The sequence below is a fragment of the Ovis canadensis genome, chromosome 21 (genome assembly GCF_042477335.2).
Source record: "Ovis canadensis isolate MfBH-ARS-UI-01 breed Bighorn chromosome 21, ARS-UI_OviCan_v2, whole genome shotgun sequence".
NCBI classification, from domain to species: Eukaryota; Metazoa; Chordata; class Mammalia; order Artiodactyla; family Bovidae; genus Ovis; species Ovis canadensis.
The window spans coordinates 47950858-47975955 of record NC_091265.1 but is presented as its reverse complement, the minus strand read 5'-3'; the positions used below and the strand labels follow the sequence as shown (position 1 = coordinate 47975955).

Below are 25098 nucleotides of genomic sequence, written 5' to 3'. Positions count from 1 at the left end.
AGGCGGATTCTTAATCACTGGACCACCAAGGAAATCCCACACACAGCGAAGACTATACACGAAGACAACATCCTTGCTGTTGGCAGAGGACTCAATGATATGGTCCTCCATACCCCCCACCCTCTAAGGCCCTGGGGTATAAATGGTCCAGCCTAAGAAGAGGAGCAGGTCTGACTTGGCCACCAGTCCAGCTCTGCTTCTCTCTGGGCTCTTTCTTCTGCCCTGCCCAGCATGCCGAACCTTCCAGACTCAGGACCAGCCCTGTGCCGGCCTCGATCGCCATATAGCCCCTGCCAGCCATCGTACCAGACATCTGACCTGCTGGCCTGGCCTCCCACTTTCAAAGTTGTGTTAAGGCAATGGGCACCTGGGCTGTGCAAGGTCATACAGGGCATGGACCCCCTTGGGCAGACACCCTTTCTCTCTAGAAGGTCGGTGGTTATGCTTCAGATCCCAGCCCTGGCGAACAATCATCGTCAAAAGGTTACTCTGCCTTTTTGAACCCCATGTTCTGCTTCTCTAAAAATATTAGTAACAGATGCTGCATAGGATTGCTAGAAAGGTTAAATAAGGATTCGCTCAATGGCAATTTAAAAAATATATACAATATACACGTAGTCTATACAATCTTGCTTGCGCCTCTAAGATGTTGGTCTTGGTGAAGTGAGGTTAGAAAGCTCACCAGGGAAAACCCTGAAAAAGAAGAGAAGCTGTAAAGGAGGAAGGAGAGTCCCATTCCTGTGCTCTGAGATCAGTGATTCCCAAACAGGAATAAAGTCTCACTCTCTTTTAGAAGGAGAATGTATGACAGCAAGTCTCCTACATATGAATGAGTTCCTTTCCGAGAGCAAGTTCGTACGTCCAATCTGTTTGTAAGTCCAACACAGTTAGCCTAGGTACCCAACTAACACCATCACTATCCCTCAGTGCATCTTAGCAGTACTGGCTACATCACTGCTCCTCTTACTCTTCTTTCTGGACATGCTGGGCTTGAAATAAAGATGTTTTACTACCATATTCTATATAGGACTGTACAGAACATGAAAGCACAATTACCTGTATAGGATGCAGGCACGTGAACTAACTTATGCGACTGGAAATGCAAACGCACGTTCGCATCTTTGAAAGCTCACAACTTGAAGGTTCGTGTGTAGGGGACTTGCTGTATCCTGGATCCCAGTTTAGAATCACTGGCCTAGAAGCTGGTGAGGGCCCGTGGCTCTGGCTGCCTGCTGGTCTATTACTAGCCTAGGTTTTACCCAGCATTTCTCCCGCCGTCCCCGACTGTCAGCTCCCCAGCTCTCTGCCCAGCCAGCCCTAGAGCTCTGAGCTGGGTCCTCACCTCTTTGCAACCTCATCTACAAGGGCAGCTCAGCCTTCGCCTTGGAGGCATCCTATGTTCTAAAGGGCATCAGGGGATCTTGGCTTCCAAGGAGACCTCAAGAAGAGGGAAATATCTAGGCAAGGCTTTCCTCAAACTTGGAATGCATGGAGAAAAAAAAAGAACAAACATCCTGGATCAGATTTCTTTTGCTCAAGGATTTGTCCTGGAATCCAAACAGCCTAGGAGCCTCGGAGCCAGCCCTGCTGTGTGGAGTAGAATGAAGCTACTGTTTCAGATATTTCACGTGAAGAAATATCTGAAAGGACACATGAGAGAAATGTTTAAAGAATGGTCGGCTTTCACAGATGATGGCTGGAGAGGCCAGTGGTACCTTCTCTGCACAGCCTCACCCCGGTCCCACGAGACTGGACCTGCTAAGGCCGGCCCTCCCTGGCTCTGCTCCTCCCACGGGGCTCTGTGTCTGAATGACACACAAGCCTCAATGACCTCTTTATTTTGATAAGGGCTCCAAGTGGGATTTGGAGGCCAGCCTTGTGTGGAAAAGCAATTCATACTGACTTGATTAGTTGAGTGTTTGCCAGAATTCCCCTCTATGTTAGGCAGTGTAGACGCAACAAAACTGCAGACTTCTTGGGTCAAATCTGCCTCAGGTTTAAGATGATTCCAGGTCAGAACAAGAAAACCTAACCGGTTGCTCACTTAGGTAACAGGCTTGAGATGAATGAGTGGCCATCTGTGTTCAGCCCCCTGGGTCCCAAGAGCCCGGATCTGATGCACTCCCGTCTGCTTCCTTGGAGGGGGGTCGCCCTCCCTGACTATTCGGGACACAGTCCTGCATTTGATGCATGACTCAACTTTTGCATTTTTCACTCCCAAAGTTCTGCAAAGGTTCACTGGTGAGGGTCTCGTGGTTATCACCCTCGTTTTGTTCAGCCTCCTGCTGTGATTCCTGGTGTACTTATGCCTCTTGCTTGGTGAGCATCTTTGGGAAGGGAGAGACTGTATCTTATCACCTGGTTTTCCTTTCCCACCCCCAGGTTCCTCTTCTCTTCCAGCATGAGCTATTGGGCCTAGCTGATATCTCATACTCCACAAACATTCATTCATTCAGCAACGTTTTAGTGAATGTGTATTATGGTGCCGGACCCTCTTCAGTGTGTGGAGAATGCATCAGTGGCCAGAAACACAACCTTGCTCTGGGAGCTGACATTCAAAACACAGAGTGCTGCGCTGTGCTTAGTCCCTCAGGCGTGTCTGACTCTTTGCGACCCCATGGACTGTAGCCTGCCAGGCTCCTCTGTTCATGGGATTTCCCAGCCAAGAATACTGGAGTAGATTGCCATTTCTTCCTCCAGGGGATCGTCCCAACCCAGGGATTGAACCCAAGTCTCCTGTGTCTTCTGCACTGCAAGCAATTTCTTTACCAACTGAGCCATCAGTGAAGTGAAAGTCGCTCAGTCGTGTCCAACTCTTTGCGACCCCATTGACTATACAGTCCATGGAATTCTCTGGGCCAGAATACTGGAGTGGGTAGCCTTTCCCTTCTCCAGGGGATCTTCCCAACCCAGGGTCTGAACCCAGGTCTCCTGCATTGCAGGCAGATTCTTTACCAGCTGAGCCATAAGTTCAGTTCAGTTCAGTTGCTCAGTCGTGTCTGACTCATTGCAACCCCATGAACCGCAGCACGCCAGGCCTCCCTGTCCATCACCAACTCCTGGAATCCACCCAAACCCATGTCCATTGAGTCAGTGATGCCATCCAACCATCTCATCCTCTGTCGTCCCCTTCTCCTCCTGCCCTCAATCTTTCCCAGCATCATTTTCAAATGAGTCAGCTCTTCACATCAGGTGGCCAAAGTATTGAAATTTCAGCTTCAACATCAGTCCTTTCATTGAACACTCAGGTCTGGTCTCCCTTAGGATGGACTGGTTGGATCTCCTTGCAGTCCAAGGGACTCTCAAGAGTCTTCTCCAACACCACAGTTCAAAAGCATCAATTCTTCAGTGCTCAGCTTTCCTCACAGTCCAACTCTCACATCCATACATGACTACTGGAAAAACTATAGCCTTGACTAGACGCACCTTTGTTGACAAAGTAATGTCTCTGCTTTTGAATATGCTGTCTAGGTTGGTCATAACTTTCCTTCCAAGGAGTAAGCGTCTTTTAATTTCATGGCTGCAATCACCATCTTTGGTGATTTTGGAGCCCCTCCAAAATAAAGGCTGACACTGTTTCCACCGTTTCCCCATCTATCTGCCATGAAGTGATGGGACCAGATCCCATGATCTTAGTTTTCTGAATGTTGAGCTTTAAGCCAACTTTTTCACTCTCCTCTTTCACTTTAATCAAGAGGCTTTTTAGTTCCTCTTCATTTTCTGCCATCAGGGTGGTGCCATCTGCGTATCTGAGGTTATTGATATTTCTCCCGGCAATCTTGATTCCAGCTTGTGCTTCTTCCAGCCCAGCATTTCTCATGATGTACTCTGCACAGAAGTTAAATAAGCAGGGTGACAATACACAGCCTTGACGTACTCCTTTTCCTATTTGGAACCAGTCTGTTGTTCCATCTCCAGTTCTAACTGTTGCTTCCTGACCTGCATACAGGTTTCTCAAGAGGCAGGTCAGGTGGTCTGGTATTCCCATCTCTTTCAGAATTTTCCACAGTATATTATGATCCACACAGTCAAAGGCTTTGGCATAGTCAATAAAGCAGAAATAGATGTTTTTCAGGGAAGCTCCCAAAACACATGGTAAACTACATCGTAAATTAGAAGTTGGTGTGTTATGAGAAAAAGAAAACAGGCAAAGGAGAGGGCCTCACTGATGACAATTTTGAACAAAGACTTGGCCTGTCTAGTGTTAGGAACATAAAGCTCTCCATAGTGCCATGATTTTCTTATGAAAAGTGACTGGGTCACCCTAATTGATCTCAAAGCCCTTCCAGAAAGTTAATCCCTCAGTGTCAGTTCTTTAGATGGTGAGAATTATTTTATGATAGAAGATGAAAAAAAATTAGCTAAAAAACTCAATAGTATCTTTCGTATGTCTGGATGAGAGATAGTAAAAGGCGAAATAAGTCTACTTTTTTCAAGTCTGGCCACCTAATGTTAAGGGTCATTGGAAAAGACCCTGATGCTGGGAAAGACTGAAGGCAAAAGAAGGGGTTGGCAGAGAATGAGATGGTTATATAGCATCATTGACTCAACGGACATGAATTTGAGCAAACTTAGAGAGACAGTAAAGGACAAGGAGAGCCTGGTGTGCTGCAGTCCATGGGGTTGCAAAAAGTCGGCCACAACTTAGCAACGGAACAACAACAACAATGAAAGCGTTCACCAATTTTTGCATATTTAGAATCAAGGTATTGTCAAATCTATGATCCCAGACTCACACTGACATAGGAAAGCCATTTAAATGAAGAAACTGAAAATTCCACACTTCCTATGCCTTGCTTTTGAGCCACCTCTAAAGTGGACTGCAGGAAAGGGCATTTCTCCGGGGTCACTGTGAATGAGAAATAAACAAGTGAGTTCTCCGCAGTGGAACACCCAATGTTTGTGGCCAGCCCATGAGCCCCAGAACACCCCCACCTCTGCGTTCTGCATTCACAGATCAGAAGCACAGGGATTAGGGTTTGCCTGGTGATCCAATGGCTGAGACTCCGAGCTTCCAATGCAGGGGTCATGGGTTCAATCCCTCGTCAGGGAACTAGATCCCACATGCCACAACTAAGTGTTCGAATGCTGTAACTAAAAAAGATTCCGCATGCTTCATATAAAAGTGGCAACTAAAGATCCGGCATGCCACAACTAAGACCTGATACCGCCAAACAAATAAATTAAAAAAGCATAGGAGTTAAAGAACCATGAGCAGGTGGAGTGTGGTCTCACTTACATAATAGAATCTGAGGCTTCTTTTCAGGCTGGAAGGGACTTCAGACATTATCTAAACCAGACATGCAAATTAGCACAGGCCTGGAGGCCCAAAGCCTGAGAGAAAGCATATGCGACCATATAAGAATTTTAATAGAAACTGAAAGTATGACTCACAGCAGAAAAAACTGCCTTTCTCTAAACTCCTCCAGGATATTGGGCAGGACGGACCATTCTTTTTACAGGCAGGCCAAAGACTTTGGAAGCTCAAAGAGTTTTCAAAGTTAGAGTGAGAACAATTTTCATCTCTTTGGAAGAGGGATACCTAAATCTTATCGAGTCTAAGGTCACGTGTGATGTAATTAAGGACTCTTAGGGATTTTCACGGGAAGGAATTCCGTGATTCCTCTTTAATCCATTCCCATTAGGGGAACAGTTCATTGCCATGGAAGAATGCTACACAAGGCTTCAGAACTCCTTGGGCTGCTTTCCATCTCTGCCAGTTACCAGCTGTGTGAGCTTGCACAGGTGACAATCTCTCTGAACCTCTCAGTCCACCTATCTGTAACAGGGGAGAAATGATTCTCCTAAAACTTAAGAACTTGGAGACGCAAATGGCTTATTTAATCCTCCCAGAGTTCTTTTGGGAATAAATGAGATCATGCATGTGAAAATGCTTTCTACACTCCAACCTATCATTTAAAAGTATAGCTGCTATTCTTTTCCAGAGTTTTATTCCGTGGAAAAAAGTTAATCTTTCCTGTGTCAACCAAGGCTAATTTCTTGTGCTTCTTTGTTTAGGGAAGCAGAAGCATGGAGTATATATTTAATTAAATTGGCAAACCAGATTTTCCCTCCCCAGTAAATCCATCAACTGTCAATGATATTTACTGAATATCTACAGGGCTGGGAAAAGGGATACAGAACAAAACTCAGAATTAGAGATGACAAAGTAATCTATAGTTACCTTAGCATGGTAGTTAGGTCCACATACGGCTTGTGAGTAAGGTAGGGTCCTGAGAAGTGACTGCATGTAGTCTTTGTGAGTAAAGAAAAAATTATCTTGAAGAGGCTGGAACTTGAATTAGGCCTTGAAGGATATGTTGGATTTTGATAAAGTAGTAACTCCATTTAATTTACCACTCGCTCTTTAGAATATGCCTAACACAAGAATTTGAACCGCATCAGCGGCATGTTAAACTTTTTATTGATCCTCACGTGTGATTGCTTACAGATCCCTGAGGCTGGAGGGGAGAAGCTCACGTTGGTCCTGGTTAGTGTTTCTAAGTATAGCATTTCTTCCTCAAAGACGTTAACTTTTCTGCCAAAAGGATGTTTCACGAGAAATAATTATTTATTATCTTAGACGTGGACTTCTCTGAAGAGGGTTCGTTGTTACATCTTTAAAAAGAATTTGGGAAAGTTTTTACAATAAAATAACAAATGATGCTATCTTTGCCTTGGCTTTTCACTAGAAGATTTCCCAAGTCCCTTCATCTCTGTCTGGCATAAGAGAAGCTTCTTTTTTTTCCTATTTTTTAAAATTTAAATGCTAAAAAAAATTGTTACAATGTTGTATTGGTTGAGATGCTTCTTCCTGGAGAGAAATTTGGTTTATGAGCATGAGAATCAACAAGCGCCTTTTAAATACTTTTCAGCAACTACTGTCCCTCCAAACAACCACTGCAATTTCTAAATCAGTGCATTTTGCAAAACAAAGGCATTTGGAATGTTCTATGTGGAGGCGCCCACCACTGGGCTAACTGGAGCACTTGTGGACCTAGTCTTCTCTTTTCAAAGTACCCCGGGACCCGACTCCTCAACAGAGCCAACAGTGGTCACTTCTAGTTTCTATTACAAACCAAGACCCCGTGGTCATGGAAATGGAGTGACATCAACCGAGGCCAATTTCATTTTGAGTCTTAGCTCTGCTATCTATCTAGAATGGGATGACACGTCTGAGTCAAAGTGAAACCTGGTAGAGATGGGAGGTTTAAAATAGTAACAGTTAAGAGTCTGGAGATGAATTGGAAATGCAAAACCCAAACGGCCCACTCAGTCAGTGTGAAACGCCTGAGAAGTGGGCGGGGCTGGGTGGTGCTGCACCCCGCCCACTGGGCACCCTGCCCGCAGGGGTGGGCGGAGCAGTTTTCTGGCTCAGCCCAGTTGGAAGGGTGCTCTGGAGGTCAGTTCAGTTCAGTTCAGGGCTCAGTCGTGTCCAACTCTTTGTGACCCCATGAATCACAGCACGCCAGGCCTCCCTGTCCATCACCAACTCCCGGAATTCACTCAAACTCACGTCCATCGAGTCGGTGATGCCATCCAGCCATCTCATCCTCTGTCGTCCCCTTCTCCTTCTGCCCCCAATCCCTCCCAGCATCAGGGTCTTTTCCAATGAGTCAACTCTTCCCATGAGGTGGCCAAAGTATTAGAGTTTCAGCTTTAGCATCAGTCCTTCCAACGAACACCCAGGACTGATCTCTTTTAGGATGGACTGGTTGGATCTCCTTGCAGTCCAAGGGACTCTCAAGAGTCTTCTCCAACACCACAGTTCAAAAGCATCAGTTCTTTGGCACTCAGCTTTCTTCACAGTCCAACTCTCACATCCATACATGACCACTGGAAAAACCATAGCCTTGACTAGACGGACCTTTGTTGGCAAAGTAATGTCTCTGCTTTTGAATATGCTGTCTAGGTTGGTCATAACTTTCCTTCCAAGGAGTAAGCGTCTTTTAATTTCATGGCTGCAATCACCATCTGCAGTGATTCTGGAGCCCCCAAAAATAAAGTCTGACACTGTTTCCACTGTTTCCCCATCTATTTCCCATGAAATTATGGGACCAGATGCCATGATCTCAGTTTTCTGAATTGAGCTTTAAGCCAACTTTTTCACTCTCCTCTTTCACTTTCATCAAGAGGCTTTTTAGCTCCTCTTCACTTTCTGCCATAAGGGTGCTGTCATCTGCATATCTGAGGTTATTGATATTTCTTTCGGCAATCTTGATCCCAGCTTGTGCTTCCCAGCCCAGCATTTCTTATGATGTACTCTGCATAGAAGTTAAATAAGCAGGGTGACAATATACAGCCTTGACATACTCCTTTTCCTATTTGGAACCAGTCTGTTGTTTCATGTCCAGTTCTAACTGTTGCTTCCTGACCTGCATACAGGTTTCTCAAGAGGCAGGTCAGGTGGTCTGGTATGCCCATCTCTTGAAGAATTTTCCACAGTTTATTGTGATCCACACAGTCAAAAGCTTTGGCATAGTCAATAAAGCAGAAATAGATATTTTTCTGGAACTCTTGCTTTTTCGATGATCCAGTGGATGTTGGCAATGTGATCTCTGGTTCCTCTGCCTTTTCTAAAACCAGCTTCAACATCTGGAAGTTCACGGTTCATGTACAGCTGAAGTCTGGCTTGGAGAATTTTGAGCATTACTTTACTAGCATGTGAGATGGGTGCAATTGTGCGGTAGTTTGAGCATTCTTTGGCATTGCTTCTCTTTGGGATTGAAATGAAAACTGACCTTTTTCAGTCCTGTGGCCACTGCTGAGTTTTCCAAAATTGCTGGCATATTGAGGGCAGCACTTTCACAGTGTCATCTTTCAGGATTTGAAATAGCTCAACTGGTATTCCATCACCTCCACTAGCTTTGTTCATAGTGACACTTTCTAAGGCCCACTTGACTTCACATTCCAGGATGTCTGGCTCTAGGTGAGTGATCACACCATCGTGATTATCTGGGTCATGAAGATCTTTTTTGTACAGTTCTTCTGTGTATTCTTCCAACCTCTTCTTATTATCTTCTGCTTCTGTTAGGTCCATACCATTTCTGTCCTTCGTCGAGCCCATCTTTGCATGAAATGTTCCCTTGGTATCTCTAATTTTCTTGAAGAGATCTCTAGTCTTTCCCATTCTGTTGTTTTCCTCTATTTCTTTGCATTGATCACTGAGGAAGGCTTTCTTATCTCTCCTTGCTATTCTTTGGAACTCTGCATTCAGATGCTTATATCTTTCCTTTTCTCCTTTGCTTTTCACTTCTCTTCTTTTCACAGCTATTTGTAAGGCCTTCCAGACAGCCATTTTGCTTTTTTTGCATTTCTTTTCCATGGGAATGGTCCTGATCCCTCTCTCCTGTACAATGTCAGGAACCTCCGTCCATAGTTCATCAGGCACTCTATCAGATTTAGTCCCTTAAATCTATTTCTCACTTCCACTGTATAATCATAAGGGATTTGATTTAGGTCATACCTTAATGGTCTAGTGGTTTTCCCCACTTTCTTCAATTTAAGTCTGAATTTGGCAATAAGGAGTTCATGATCTGAGCCACAGTCAGCTCCCGGTCTTGTTTTTGCTGACTGTATAGAGCTTCTCCATCTTTGGCTGCAAAGAATATAATCAATCTGATTTCCTTGTTGACCTGGTGATATCCATGTGTAGTCTTCTCTTGTGTTGTTGGAAGAGGGTGTTTGCTATGACCAGTGCGTTTTCTTGGCAGAACTCTATTAGCCTTTGCCCTGCTTCATTCCATATTCCAAGGCCAAATTTGCCGGTTATCCCAGGTGTTTCTTGACTTCCTAGTTTTGCATTCCAGTCCCCTATAATGAAAAAGACATCTTTTTGGGGTGTTAGTTCTAAAAGGTCTTGTAGGTCTTCATAGAACTGTTCAACTTCAGCTTTTTCAGCATTACTGGTTGGGGCATAGGCTTGGATTACCATGATATTGAATGGTTTGCCTTGGAAACGAACAGAGATCATTCTGTCGTTTTTGAGATTACATCCAAGTACTGCATTTCGGACTCTTCTGTTGGCCATAATGGCTACTCCATTTCTTCTAAGGGATTCCTGCCCACAGTAGTAGATATAACGGTCATTGGAGTTAAATTCACCCATTCCAGTCCATTTTAGTTCACTGATTCCTAGCATGTCGACGTTCACTCTTGCCATCTCCTGTTTGACCAGTTCCAATTTGCCTTGATTCATGGACCTGACATTCCAGGTTCCTATGCAATATTGCTCTGGAGGTCAAGGTGGCCCCAAATACCTGTCCTGCAGCCTCATGCCTCGTTCCCCATCCTGAGGTGCACTGACAGTATTTTTCTTTATAAAAACGCATCAGGGCTCATGCCTTCACTGTCACCTTCACTCATGTTGCAGAGCAAGGTGGTGCCTATCAGATTCTCGATTTCTCCAGGAAGCATGCAGGAGCAGCTTTGACAGACATGACTACAAGAGATAAGCCCAAGCGGGGTGGGGGCAAGAAGACCAAAGTGCACATTTCTAAGCAGCCCAGAATGGTATCAGGCGCTGGAATGCCAGCGGGCACAGGGATGAGGAGAAAACAACGCTGCAGAATGATGCTGATACAGAGCAACGAAAACACGTTGCATCTCCATTAAGTATTCAAGTAAAGCCTGGGGAAGGCGGCGGGGTGATGGAGGGGGAGAGGATTTGAGAAGCAGTGGGAACACTCAGCTCCAACCTTGCCCACCAAGGATGCCTACGGACTGAGAAGGGGGTGTGGTCTACGATGCTGGGGCACGCGGCTTCTGTCTTTAAAATGGTCCAGGTGATGCCGACACCTTTCCTTCTCTTGGAGAGCCATGGGTCAAGGAAGTTGACCAAGGCAAGGCCTTGGTTAACTCCTGTAACAGGAAATTTCACAACCAGACTTATCAAACGAACATCCATTATCCTTTAAGTTTACTGCACTCTTTCTTATCAACAGAGTATTACTCAAGATAGCGTGTCATTTCCTAAATCTCTTCTTTTCCTCTTTAATTAAAAAAAAATTTTTTTTTTTAGTTGTTTTCGCTGTACTGGGTTTTTGTTGCTGTGGGAGGGCTTTCTCTCTAGTTGTAGTGTAGGGCTTCTTGTTGTGGCAGTTTCTAGGGCAGGCTATAGAGCTTGGGCTTGGTAGTTGAGGCACATGGGCTTAGTTGATCTGAGGTTTGTGGAATCTTCCTGGACCAGGGATCGAACCCATGTCACAGGCATTGGCAGGGAGATTCTCAACGACTGGACCACCAGGGAAGTCTTTCCCTCTGATTTTTAAAAATGTCATATTAAACACACAAAAAATGTGTAATGCTGTGTAAATTATCAAGCACAGTAATGAAAAGAACATCTGTGAGGTCATCTAACATGCTTCTGGAAATGCAAGATCTGAGTACCCAAGTGAGGATCCTAATTTTTTTTTGGGGGGGGGGGGAGCCATAGTGGATATCAGTGAATGTCATCATATCATCTTAACAACTAGATGACGTTAGCTTCCTGAAAAATATGGGCCATTCTACGGGGTGGAGGATGGAACAGGGAGACACAGCCATAGAGCCTGTCACTACTGGGTGGGGAGGAAACTGTGGAAATGGGCTCCAGTCTGCTTTAATTCTTACTAGGCTTTGTGATCTGGGCTTAATCTATCTGTGCCCCAGTTTTCTCATGTGCAAAATGGGAAGAATAACTGTGTGTGTGCTTAGTTGCTCGGTTATGTCCAACTCTCTGTGACCTTTTGGACCGTAGTCCACCAGGCTCCTCTGTCCATGGGATTTCCCAGTCAAAAAACCGGAGTGGGTTGCTATTTCCTTCTCCAGGGGATCTTTCTAACCCAGGGGTTGAACCTATGTCTCCTACATTGCAGATGGATTCTTTACTCACTGGGTCATCACAGAAGTCCTAATAATAATTGTACCAACTACATAAGGTGATTATGAAGTGTAAAGATGAAGTGAATAGAAGAGTTCTTAGCACAAGCCCTCAGTGAACGGTAGCTGTTATAGTTATGGGGCAAGGGGAGGGGTGATAATAAAGGTCAGGAAAGGAGGTCTGAATGAGCAGGAGTTAACCTTTCCTGCAACATGACTTTCCCTTGTTCTGGTTCTGCCCTTGGCCTCTTTCTCATCAGCACCCATAGCAAGAGGACCCAGATCTGAAGGGCCTCCAAGGGGAGTCTAAGCCAATAAAAAATGGGGCAAAAGCGTGACATGGAACCATCTCCTTGTGACTGAAATCGGTTCTCAGTAAGCTCTTCCCTCTACTTCTGCCTGGAAGGAATCATGCTGGAGTCAAATGAAGGGGAAATTATGGCAGAGAAGAAAAGGCAGTCCTGAGTCGAGCTCTTCAGCGGCCGAGGCCACAATCTCACTCTTGTCTTCAGAACCATCACAAAGGGTGAATTTTACAGTAAGCTCTTGGGGAGTAGTTTAAGGCACTTTGTCTATAATTTTCATCCATCCCTTCATCCATCTACCCATCCATCCATTCATCATTGATCCATCAATCCATTCACTCATCCATTCATCTATCCATCCATTCATCATTGATCCATCCATCCATCTATCCAGTGGCCTTTTCTAAGGCATAGTCCCTGCCTACAAGATGCTTCAAGACTTCCAAGACCAAAGGCTGTTGGATAGACTATCAGGATGCTGTCCTGGAAGGACAGTGGGCACAAGCAAGGTGCCATGGGGCAGAGGTGGCTAAGGAGACATCACCTGACCTGGACCGTCAAGTGTGAATGTAGCTCATAGAGTGTGGATTGGGTGGGGGTGAGACAACCAAGGAAAGTATACCAGGCAAGGCGAGAAAAGGAAACACTCAAAGTTCGGTTTGAAAATGTCCAGACAGGAATCCATTCACATTTGAAGGATACAATTGGTGGGGGGGAGTGTCAGAACTTAAGTGTGCAAGACTTTTGCTGGGCAAGCTGTCATGCCCTAGACCCTTAATTGACTTTGGCCATACTGGGTGATGCCTCTGGCCATCCTGCATGGCCGGACCTAGATCGCCTGCAAACATACACAACCTGGAGAAGGTGGGTTTTGCCTCACAATCCATCAGGCGACTGTGGCAAAGTCAAGTGACGTGATCAGCTGGGGGACACAGGACAGCAGTGGCTGCTGGGCTCCTGGCGGTTATACAGTTGTGCCTGCCTGGCTCCCCACCCTCAGGGTTTGGGCTGACATGCTCCTACCTTGGAATTGTTCTCTGAGGTGAGAGAGACCTATGATGGTGGATTTCTTTAAAAGTCATCAATTAATCAATCAAACAGAAACGGAAGAGAATGTTCATCAGAAGGTATCTATGTTTATATGTTCGTTTTAAAAAAAATCTTCAAAGGAATAAAATGTGCACAATTAAAATTATTTCTGAGATGGAGAAGCTCCTTCAAGTAAGTGGGTTCCTGCCTTAGCTGGAACTAAAAACGCTCCAGCGAAATCCATCTCTACCTGCCTCTAACAGCGATGGTGCAACACGGAAAGTTGCTTGCTTCATTATCCTGGAACAAATTTACACTTGTCTGAGGAAACGGGCTAAGTGTTTCCAATCATTTTAGAGAAAGCATGTCCTCGTCGCTGTGGAACCCACACATGCGATAACAGCACACACGGAACAAAATAACAGTTCTTTTACTCAGAGAAAGGAAGGGTAATGGTTACTTAGAAAGTGTCCCAGACAAGCTGTCAAACTGAATTCAGAGAGCTGGAGTCTGACTCCAGGACAGGGCTGGCTGGCTCAGGTCTCTGGGGACTGGGGTTTCCTGCCTGCTCCAGCTTACAGACAAAGATTCTTTGTTTCCAAACCTCTCTCTCTCTCCTTCTCCCTCTCTCAATCTCTCTCTGGTGAAAACACACACACACACACACACACACACACACATACATACAACATGCAGTTCTCCAAAGAGGGTCAGATCGAAAGTAGACAAAACATTAACTCTGGAATTTCAAAGGAAAACTATTAAAAAAAATAAAACAGAGCGAGCAAGCTACCGTCTGTTCTAGAATCATAAATCTTGCCTTTGGACGCAGAAATAGCACACACTCACACACACACGCACTCAGCAATCATCCTTGCTAAAAATGGATTAGGGCTATTTCATCATAAAGGAAAAACATATAATGACAAAGTTCTTAACAGGCCCTCCCGGGAGGCCTCGATACCCTCACGTTTTAAGTGCACGTTAGCGGACACAGACGGAGCCTGTGAAGCCACACAACCTGCTCCATGAGAGATGTTATTTACTCCCTAAAAATAACAGGCCATTACCTCACAGCATTACTGGCCTTTTCCTTCAGGCACACGTGTTCCAGACCAACTCCTTGCAGGGCAATGCACACAGGCAAAGGCCCTGCCAAACACACGCTCACCCCGCCTAGACTCTCACTCAGGATGCTGCCTCGACCCCATCCCCTACACTGAACCGCTAACCTGCTACCCTTGTTCACAGCCACACACACAGGGCACGAGAATCAATATTCTGCATGCATCCACATCTTCTCCATCAAAGCAAAACTTCTTGCAGCATCTTTTAAATCATGGAAAATGTCAAAGATGTAGGAAAGCAGAGAGAAAGATGTATTGCACTGGGGAGGGCCCTTCAGCTTTAACAGGCATGAACTCACGGCCAGCCTGACTCCAGCTCTCCCCCTCATCTACCCACGCCCCCTCTCCGCCCCAACTACTTTGAAGCAAATCCCTGGTTCCTTTGCTAAGCTTCCTTCTCACAGAGTGAGACTGTACCTGTCTATCGGTTTCATGAACACCACCAAGAGTACCCCCACAAGCCTCCCCTACCATGCACGCGTCACAAAACTGGACCTCGGTGCTCCCAAGGGGCACAATGAGGCACACCAGGGGAGAGCACTGGGTCTTGTCCCCCTAACCCATCCCGTGCCCATGCAGCCCCCACACAGGACAGACCCAGATGTGCTGGCTGGTGTCTTCGATGCCCACCTCCTCTTCTTCAATACCCATTTCCAGCGCCACTATGCTGGGTCCTTCCAGATCTTCTCCCATCTTTCACTACGATCTCTATCATTAAATCATCAAGGACACCCCGTAGGGGCTGAAAATGCAGGGAGAAGTGGTGAGACGTGGTGTTGTATCAGCCATAAACAACACATAGCATTGACTTACTGGCCCATCTGTCTCTGACTACAACCCCTTTAGGGTAGCTGGCTGGGTACCACATTTCTGAGGCTCAGTCTGGCATTCCATACATAGCGGGTTCTTATAAATGAAGAGATGTGTGAATGGGTGGAGGAGGGCATGAATTCTGACTAAGGTTCTGGGTGAAGCTCTTCACCCTCTGTGTGGTCGTGGGGGGACCCACGCCTTCTCTTGCCTCCCACTGCCTCTGTCCCATGAAAGGTTCAGAGTGAATGGTCCACTTTAACACTGAATGATTTTCCAACTCTTCATTACTCTTAGGGAGCTTCTTGTAGGTCGCATGCATTTTTCCATTTGATCAAAGCAGTTTCATATTATTCCTTAATCGTTCCACATGTGAATATCCCTGCTGAAATTTTAAACAACTTGTCCATCTCATCTACAGTGTTACCATGCCATCTAATATGGTGTCCTTCACAACCTTGGGAATTATGTCAATAGGTAGTAAACCAGCAAGAATATTCTAATGATTTTGTGATAATACTACCAATTACTACTGTAATTCATGGGGCTAAGACACTGAACACTTACTGCTGTGTCAGACACCTGGTAAGAGATTTATGCATACGATATCACCCCTGAAGGGGCCTTAAGCCTGTCCTCATTCTACCCATGAGGAAACCGAGGTAGAAAAAAGTTAATGACTTGACCAAGTTCACCTAGCTTGAGCCCAGAGCCTGAGTTTTAAACCAATATGCTATAAGGCTGAAATATGAGATGAACACCTGCTTTGGGGAAATTTAAAGCATCAATTAAAGAATGTTTAAAATGTCAGATGCTTGATGCAAACTATTACATAAAGAATGGATAACCCACAAGGTCCTTCCATATTGCACGGGGAACTATATTCAACATCCCATGATGAATCGTAATGGGAAAGAAAAAAAAGATTGTATAAATGTGTATAACTGAGTTACTATGCTATACAGCAGAATTAACACAACATTGTAAATCAACAATACTTCAATAAAATAAATTTTTAAAAAAGACGTCAGATGCTTAAATGCTGAGATGAGAAGCAGACCAGAGGGAGGAAAGAACAGTAGGGACGTGTGTTTGAGTCCTGCTCTGTCCCGAGACGTCGGGGACTTCAAGTGAACCCTGTAACCTCTCTGTGCCTAGTTTCCATGATCTGCAGATCCAGGGTGATAATAATACCAGACCTGCCAGCTCATGGGGATGGAGGGTGAGAGGTGCAAATGAGATAACAGACCTGCAAATGCTCAGCAAACAATGAGGGTCTGCAGAATGATGGTGCTGGCTGTAACACAGGCCCCACCATCTGGAAATCTCCTCGAGCCAGCAGGGCTCTCCTTAGCATGATCTTCAGCAGTGGTTAGGCGTTTCACTCTGAAGGACACGGAAGGCTGGTTTCTCCCCCTCTCTCTCCCACACTCAGCGTGCAAGCAGACAGACTTTTTATCCATCAGCTCAGGTGACGGCAGGCCAGGGCTGTTCCGCAGGCCGCCAGCGACCCACATGGAGGAGGAGCAGTTTGCATTCCACAGCAGGTCCTGAAAGGCTTCCCGGGCTGAGGACAGAGGCTCAGGCTCCACGGGCTGGGCTTATAGTTTATGAGTTCCAGGAGTTCATAAACAACGAGCTCAGTATCCTCCGACTTTTGGAGAGTCAGAGGCATTTAAATGTGTCTGGCACGAGGAGCTGAGGACATGAGGTTTAGGATGCAAAGCAGCATTGCAGGGGTGTGCTGGAAGGGCCCAGGGCAGGGCTGCTCTGACCTGCATCCAGGACGGACACACTCGCCCCTGGGCGTGGAAGTCAGAGGATGTCACTATGTGCTCGAAACAGCTATTTAACTTCCAGAACCCCAGTGCCCCTGATAAAATCAGGTTGCCAACTCCAATCCCAATTACCAATTTTTTTTTTTTTAAATTTTTGGCTGCGCTGTGTGGCAGGTAAGATCCTAGTTCCTCAACCAGGGATTGAACCCTTGCCTCCTGCATTGGAAGCATGAAGTCTAAAGCAGTGGACCACCAGAGAAGTTTCCCAATTACTATTTAGATACCCATGGTGAGAACATGTAAGAGATTTCTGAGGGCTGAAGTGATGGACTCAGGTAAGGCTCAGGTCAAGATCAATAAAGATTAACCTCATCAATGACAAGGATGAAATAGAACAAATCTTCCTGTAGTCAAGTCAACCTGTTCTTCCATAAGTACACCAGGAGGTCCTGCCCTTCCTTTTCGAGGTTGGTTTGGGGCCAGGAAAAATCAAGATCAACCATCCAGTGTGTTTCCAAGGAAACCTGGGTGGCTAGGAGATAGGCCTCCCTCCCCTCTTTCTGATTCAAGTCTGCCCTGTAGGACAGCACTGCTCAATTGTGGCTGCAGGTTTAAGAGTAACCTGGAGATCTTGAAAAAATTCCCAATCCCACCTGTCACTCCTAGAGATTCTGAATCAGTAAGTTGTGTTTGGGACCTGAGCATCAGTATTTTGAAACATTTTTTATTTTGACTTCTCCAGTATTTTTTTTCAGTTATACAATACATATTCAGATTATATACATATATATATATACACATATATGTATAATTCATAGGCAAAGAAAAAAAACTTATGGTTACCAAAGGGGAAGGGATAAATTAGGATTATTATACAGTAAATTCCTGTTGCTATTTTATATACAGTGGTATGTATCTGTTAATCTCATACTCCTAATTTATCCCTTTCCCCTTTGGTAACCACAAGTTTGTCTTCTATGCCTATGAATCTGTTTCTTTTTTGTAAATAGATTCAACTATATTATTTTTAGATTCTACATGTAAGTGATACTATATGATATTTGTCTTTCACTTCACTTGGTTGGATAATCTCTAGGTCCATCCATGTTGCTGCAAATGACATTATTTCCTTCTTTTTTAATAGCTGATATTCCATGGTATACAGAACACATCTTTTTCATTCATTCATCTGTTGATGGGCACTTGGGTTGTTTCCCTGGCTTGGCTATTGTAGATAGTGACGCTATGAACATTGGTGTGTGCGTATCTTTTCGAATTAGTGTTCTTGTCTTTTCTGGATTTCTGCCCAGGAGCGGGATTGCTGGATCATACGGTAGCTCTGGATTTAGTTTTTAAGGAACCTACATACTGTTTTCCATAGTGGCTGCACCAATTTGTGTTCCCACCAACAGCGCAGGAGGGTTTCCTTGTCTCCACATCCCCTCCAGCAGACGTAGATTTTTTGATGATGACCGCTCTGACTGTTGTGTGGTGGTACCTCACTGTGGTTTGATATGCCTTGCTCTAATACTTAGCAATGCTGAACACCTTTTCACGTGTTTTTGCAGTTTTCATTGAGGTGAAACATACGTTACATAAAACTTACCATTTTGTTCATCTTTCAGTGTACATTCCAGTGGCATTTAAGTACATTCACATTGTCCAACCATCATCACTATCAGAACTCTTTCATCTTTCCAAACTGAAACGCCATGTGCCCATTAAACAAGAATGTCCCATTCTTCCCTCCTTCTAGCCCCTGGCAACCACCCTGCTACTTCTCTAGTCTCTATTAATTTGCTGACTTAACATTCCTCCTGTGAGTGGAGTCATACAGTATTTGTCCTAGGGCATCAGTTATTTTACAAAGTTCTCCAGCTCATTCTCTGCTCAGTTAGGACGAGGGAGTAAGCCAAGTGGGGGGATTTGTATGAAGTCACTTTTGGGAAGAGAGGACAATGCATGGATGTGGTTGGAGATGATAGTGAGAAAATTGCAGGGACAGAGAAACATAATGGAAAAAATTCAAGTCTCCACCCACACTACAGTTAGACAAGGTGTAGCTTTCATGAAAAGCCAGCTAGAAGGGAAATGCTATGTATGTCAGGAGGACGATCTGAAGCAAGGGATTCTGAATCCTACAACTTGGGTTTGAATCCTTGTTCTGCTGTTAAATAGCTATGTGTCTTTCAAGTAACCACTAACAGTCCTGAACCTGTTTCTCTGTCTGAAAAACAAGGCTGATTCTGTCTACCTCGCGGGACGTTGCCAGACTTAAAGAGGCAAAGCTTGTGAGAGTGCCTGGGGCACGACAGAATCCTGTACAGGTGACAGTGGAGGCTGCTCCTGCCAATGGGTAACAACTGTTGCAGTTGTTCAGGAGCTATACGTCATGTCCGACTCTGTGACCCCAAGGACTGCAGCATGCCAAGCTTCCCTGTCCTTCACTGTCTCCTGGAGTTTGCTCAAGTTCATGTCCATTGAGTCAGTGATGCTACCTAACCATCTCATCATCTCAACAATTGCTTCCATTCTAATTTATTTTCTAACTGCATTAGCCTTGGTAACAGGTAGAGAGAGGATAATTGTTCTAGCTGGGTCCAATCTGTGACCACAGAATATTTAATTTTAAAAAGGTTAGGGACTTCCCTGACGGTCCAGTGGTTATGACTTTGCCTTCCAATGCAGGGGATGTAGGTTTGATCCCTGGTGGGGGAGCAAAGATCCCACATGCCTTGGGGCCAAAAAACCAGAACATGAACAACAGAAGCAAAATTGTAATAAATTCAATAAAGACTTTACAAATGGTCCACATAAAAAAAAAAAAACTTAAAAAAAGCTTAAAGACTGTTACAAATTGATTTTTAAAAGCTAGTCTTACTTCGTGGGCACCAATAACCCTTAGAGAGTACAACAGTTTTCAAGAGACAACCTGGAAGGGTGATTATGCCATTTTAAAGTAAAAAGGCATTCTCACTGGATAAGCACAGTGAAGGCGCATTCACAGAAGCGTTTACCTCCTCAACTTCTTTCTTTTGTGCTTGATGCCAGCACCTGTCCTTTGTGAAACACACACACACACACACACACACACCCCACACACACACAGAGCTCCAGATCTCTTGAGGGGCTCTGGGTTTCTTTGGGGCTGTGGGTGTACCTTATTCAAAGAAGGTGGAGCTAAGGTTGCACCATGCCTTCTCTTTATTTTTCCATTTAAAATTTTAAGAACTCAAGATTGCTCTTAGAGAAAAGCAGAAGAGAGAGGGGTGGGGTGGAGGGTGAAAGGGAGGGAGCGAGGAGTGTGGCTAGCTTTGTCTTGCTAATGTACTTTTGTTTTGTGGACCATGGGCCGTTTAGACAGATTTGGACCACCTCTCGAGGGGGGAGCCGCTGGAGCAGCAAGACATCTCAAGTGGAAAGCTTTACGGGTGGACAAAAGATGCACCTGCAAAGCGCAGACGTCTCCGGAGACCAGGGCCAATGCTGGGAGATAAATGCCCGGCGCCACCTGACTGAGGGTCTGGCAGCGCTCGCTTGCCTGGAGACTGCAGTTCATTCATTTCAGAAGAGGAGCAGCTCCTGCAGAAGCTCCAGAGAGCCCAGCACAGCACTGTACACACACAAAAGGACCCAGGAAAGGAAGGGGCGTAGCGCAGGTAGAGGGCAGGCTGAGAGCTAAGACCCCTGCAGGAGTCATGAGTCAATAACCAGCGCGATAATAATCAGTCAATATCAGTTCAACCCAGACACACTCGCTTCTTAACAGAAACCTGTATTTAAAGTCCAATGTCGGATGCCCTCTCACTGGGTCCGCCCCACAGTCTCACTGGTTAGTCCTGCTGTCATAAGCAGGTCTCAGCCTGTAGCCCTGCATGAGCTTCAGGGGTCTCCTGCCTGCCTTCTTTCATCCTTTCCTTCCTCCCTCTCTCCCTCTTTCCTTGCAAGAAGTGGATCGCTACCTGCAGGTGAAGTGAAAGCTCAGTAAGCAAACCAGATCAGAGCAGAGGGGGACCCTGGATGGAAGCAGAGCCTCACCTGAGGCTGCAGGGTCATCTCCTTAAAACCCAACAACTCCAAAGTCAGGGAGGATTCTTACTGGCTTCTGTGTGTGTGTACTCAGTTGCTTCAGTCATGTCCAACTGTTTTGAGACCCTATGAACCGTAGCCTGCCAGGCTCCTCTGTCCATGGGATTCTCCAGGCAAGAATACTAGAGTGGGTTGCCATTCCCTTCTTCAAGGGATTTTCCCAACCCAGGGATCGAATTCCAGTCTCCTGCATTGCAGGCAGATTCTTTACCACTGAGCTACCAGGGAAGCCCTCTTACTGGCTTAATTTGGCTCTTTTACTTGACAGGAAGTTGAGGTTCGGGGCATGAAGTGATTTCCCCAAAGTAAACCAGAGGTGTTCCGACCTCAGTCTAATGTGTTTGTCATTGTAGCACATTTTTTCTTTTATGGATGTCTGCAATGCGATGGTTAAGTGGGTCACCTAATAAAATGCGGCTTGGACTGTACAATGAGTCAATATGACTTCAGGTTTTTTTATGGCAAAAGCCAGTAACTCTGATTTTGAAAGAAAACAGTAGCATAAATAGGACTGGCCCAGGGTGGGGTAGGAGGTAAAGAAAGTTGCAGAAAACCAGGAAAGTTCACAGATTCATTGTGTTGAATACTTCCTCCATAGAACTGTCTGGTCATCATCTGATTATAAATTGTTAACAGGAAACAGGAAGTCTCATGTGATGGAAGGTGTGAACTTGGTCAAAACACCCAAGCTCACTGGGTCTCTGTTTCCTCCATGACAATTTTGAACTAAATGGTCTCTAAGATCCTTCCCGTTTCTCAGAGCCTTATGTTTCTCTGTGATATGATGCTGTGCTAATCCCATGTAACCAATATCGACAACTCCTGCCTTCATTCATTCTATGTGGCAGGTGTGCATTAAAGAAAAAGTATTAAAGGAGAGAGAGCCAAGGAAGAGAGTGCTCATCATACTCCTACTCATCCTTCAAAGCCCCGCTCAAAATGCCCCTCCTCCAGGAAATTTTTCTTTTGCCTCGGGCAGATGTTTTTTCACTCACATTTTGTCTCCCTTAAACCAGGTACTATGAATTATTCACTTGTTCAAACGCCCAGAATCTAACAGTATCTGGAGCAGGAAATCTCCACAACACTGTTTCACAAATAGAGATGATGAGAAATGTATTATAATGTTTGCTAAAACCCTCACCAGAGAAAACCATTTTCTGAGATGATTTTCTTTCTCTCTCAACCAAACCAAACCAAACCAAGCGAACTAGACCATATCCCTAAGTCAGCACTTTAAAAATGAATTGGTAGTGCTAAAATGTCTTACCAAAAAAAACCCCTGAAAATGTGACATTGCAAGAATCCTCGAAATCTTTACTTCATTTTCTTCAACAGAGAAAGCCCCTGCCTTTCAGCTTTGAAAGTGAGTAGCATCCATTTCCTTCCAAGAGCAACATGCTTTCTTTCATGGAGTAACAGCCTCAGATCGTATTTTTATGATGTTATCACAAGATATTTCACACCCCTGTCATGTTTTTGCAATGAGCAGCACAAAGGGGATCAGCTTAGCCTTCTAAAAAAGCCAAGTGGACAAGAGACTTGGGGCCCACATTTGAGGTTCCCCACCCCAGTCTTCCCATCACAGACAGTCCTGGACTGGTACAGAGGACCCTTCTACAACTACACGCCTGAGAGAACACACTCACCTTCCTTGACATTCAGCCGTGAGGACGGGTCCGTGTGGGAGGTTGTGTTATAGGCCAACAGTGAACCTGAAAGGCGAAGCAAAAACATCAGTTGTGTCCCAGACAAACTTCCGAGATCAAGACCGGGAAAGGGGATGGATGAGAATGAATAGGGGAGGGGAGGAGACAGGGAGAATGGAGGGACAGATGACTCCTTGAGAGAAGGAAAAAGTTAATGCCAGCCATCACAGGTTCCTGGGGTCAAGGTCCAAGGAAGCTAGGACAGGATGCTCGTGGGTGGGTCACACACAAGCCCTCGCAGAGGCCATGATTAAGGATCTGGAGGTCCTGGGTCACTACAACCCAGCAAGGACACACGGCTGCAGGCACTGTTCTGGTCCTGTGACTCCCTGTGTGACCGTGAATGAGCGACTTTCCTGGTCTGCACCTTGATTTCTTTATCTTGAACTGCAAGAAGGACTGGCAAACGTTTTATCAAGACCAGACAGTAAATACCACCTCTGTGGAACATCTCTCTGTTTTGTCCACGGGCAAGTACTGGCCAGATCCGGCTGCCACTGGCACTGCCGTGCCCCGGAGGAGAGGTCTGGCCAGGTCCTTCCTGCTCTGATGTGCTTTGGGTTGACAGGTGGGCAAGGTGCTTGGATGGTCACGTTGGTGGAGGCAGTGCTAGGAGCTGGGGATGGGATGGGGGTGGCAGCGCTCCTCAGAGCAACTTGTGTCTCCTTTTACGCATGTCTAAGAGAACACTAGACATAAGCCATAATACACTGAATTTCCTGTCATCAAAGGCTGCTGATACACAATCTTTTAAAATTAAATGTTCATGCAGAACTACTCTTAGTAAACACTAGTCTGGGCATTTTCTAGTTTTCTCTTCTCTCGCATGTAAAAAAAAAATTCCCCCTCTTTCTTAAAACCTAGGCTTCCCAGGTAGCACTAGTGGTAAAGAACCTGTCTGCCAATGCCGGAAAGGCAAGTTTCATCCCTGGGTCACGAAGATCCCCTGGGGGAGGAAATGGCAACCCCCTCTAGTATCCTTCCCTGGGAAATCCCATGGACAGAGTGTGGAGGACTACAGTCCACGGGGTCGCAAAGAGTTGGACACAACTGAGCAACTGAGCCCATTCCTAAAACTGGGCTTGTTCCTCTGTTTCCAGCAAGCCCAAGAGCTTTATTTTGGGAAATGTAGGCATTTTTGCCCTCTGCCTTGAGGCTCTGAAGTTTGATCCAGAGGGCTAGAATCTGTTTTTACAAAGGACACGAGAGGCTGGACGTGAGTGTTGGAGGCTAAAAAGTCTTTCTAAACAATCCTTTCCCTGATCCCTGGGACCAAGTGGACAGACTTAGGTGCCAGGGCTCCAGAGCAGGGAATGGACTGCCAGACATTCCTATTTTTAGCCTCAAGTCACGGAAGGGACACGGAGTGAAGCGCCTGCCTCACCCAGCCGTGGGCGTTTGGTTGTGTGCCTCAGAGAAGTTGTGGCCCCTTTCAGGCCAGGCGACCAAGAGAATTTTGGAAGAACCATCCAACTGGCTAGAATCACTGACTCTGGGCTTGGGCGACTATGCCTTTCAGCTCTGAAACAGTTCCAGGTTAAAAGAGAAAAAAAAAAAAAAGTGCAAGGATGCTGGTGGGATTGAGACAGTTTTGTGCCAAACTGTGGCTAGGTGGAGATACTTTTAGAAAGAAGGCAGTCACATGCCTGGAATATCCAAGAACCGGATGCATTTGGTTATTCCATTCTCAAAGAAGTCGAGCATAAAGTGATTTTTACACTTCATTTAATATAGATCTTTATGCGAATGAGAGTTTAGAGTCAGACCTGCCTCTCACCACTTGCCAGCCTGGTGACCTCCATCAATCTGCCTCATCTCTCCAAGCCACAGGTTCCTCCTCCATGAAACAGGATAATAGTAACACCTACCTGATATAGTTGTTGTGACGACTGAATACACACAACTGACTGAAGTAATACATGCAACTGCTCGCAACAGACCTTGGCTCGCAATGAGTGTTCAAAGCACGCTAGGCACTACCACAATTATTTTTACATCCCTGCTCCCGCAGACACCACAATGACACACAATAAACTCTTTATAAAAGAGCTCGCTGGGCATTTGTCTTATCCTCTGGAATTAAGAGTTATGAATGAGTTCTGCTGCAATAAGAAGTAACCCTCCATGACTGGAAGGAGGTTAGAGAAAGGAAGCAAACGTTCCGAGGGAAGCAAAAACAGTCTCCAGAGTAAGACCAAGAATGTCTGCCTCTCTGTCCCTGACATTCTCTGCCTCGGGCGGAAACCTCATGGCTGGAGCAAATAAAGAAAAATGATGGTCTCAGAGGACCGAACTGCCTGAGTCATTAGCGCAGATGCAGCAGAGAGCACGAAGCTTAGATAAACCGCATTTATTAAATTCTCCCCTTGGTGCAAGTTCTTCTTTGGGCACA

At 45.5% G+C, this 25098-nt stretch overlaps 1 protein-coding gene across 8 annotated transcripts in view; it reads right to left on the bottom strand.

The window, feature by feature from the left end:
• Window positions 1-25098, bottom strand: part of FLI1 (Fli-1 proto-oncogene, ETS transcription factor) — a 139213-nt gene that overhangs the window by 15712 nt on the left and 98403 nt on the right. For all 8 annotated transcript variants that reach the window (XM_069565469.1, XM_069565467.1, XM_069565468.1 and 5 more), the window contains one exon: window positions 22647-22712. In XM_069565469.1, coding sequence (XP_069421570.1) covers window positions 22647-22712 — 66 coding nt within the window. The remainder of the gene's footprint in view (window positions 1-22646; window positions 22713-25098) is intronic.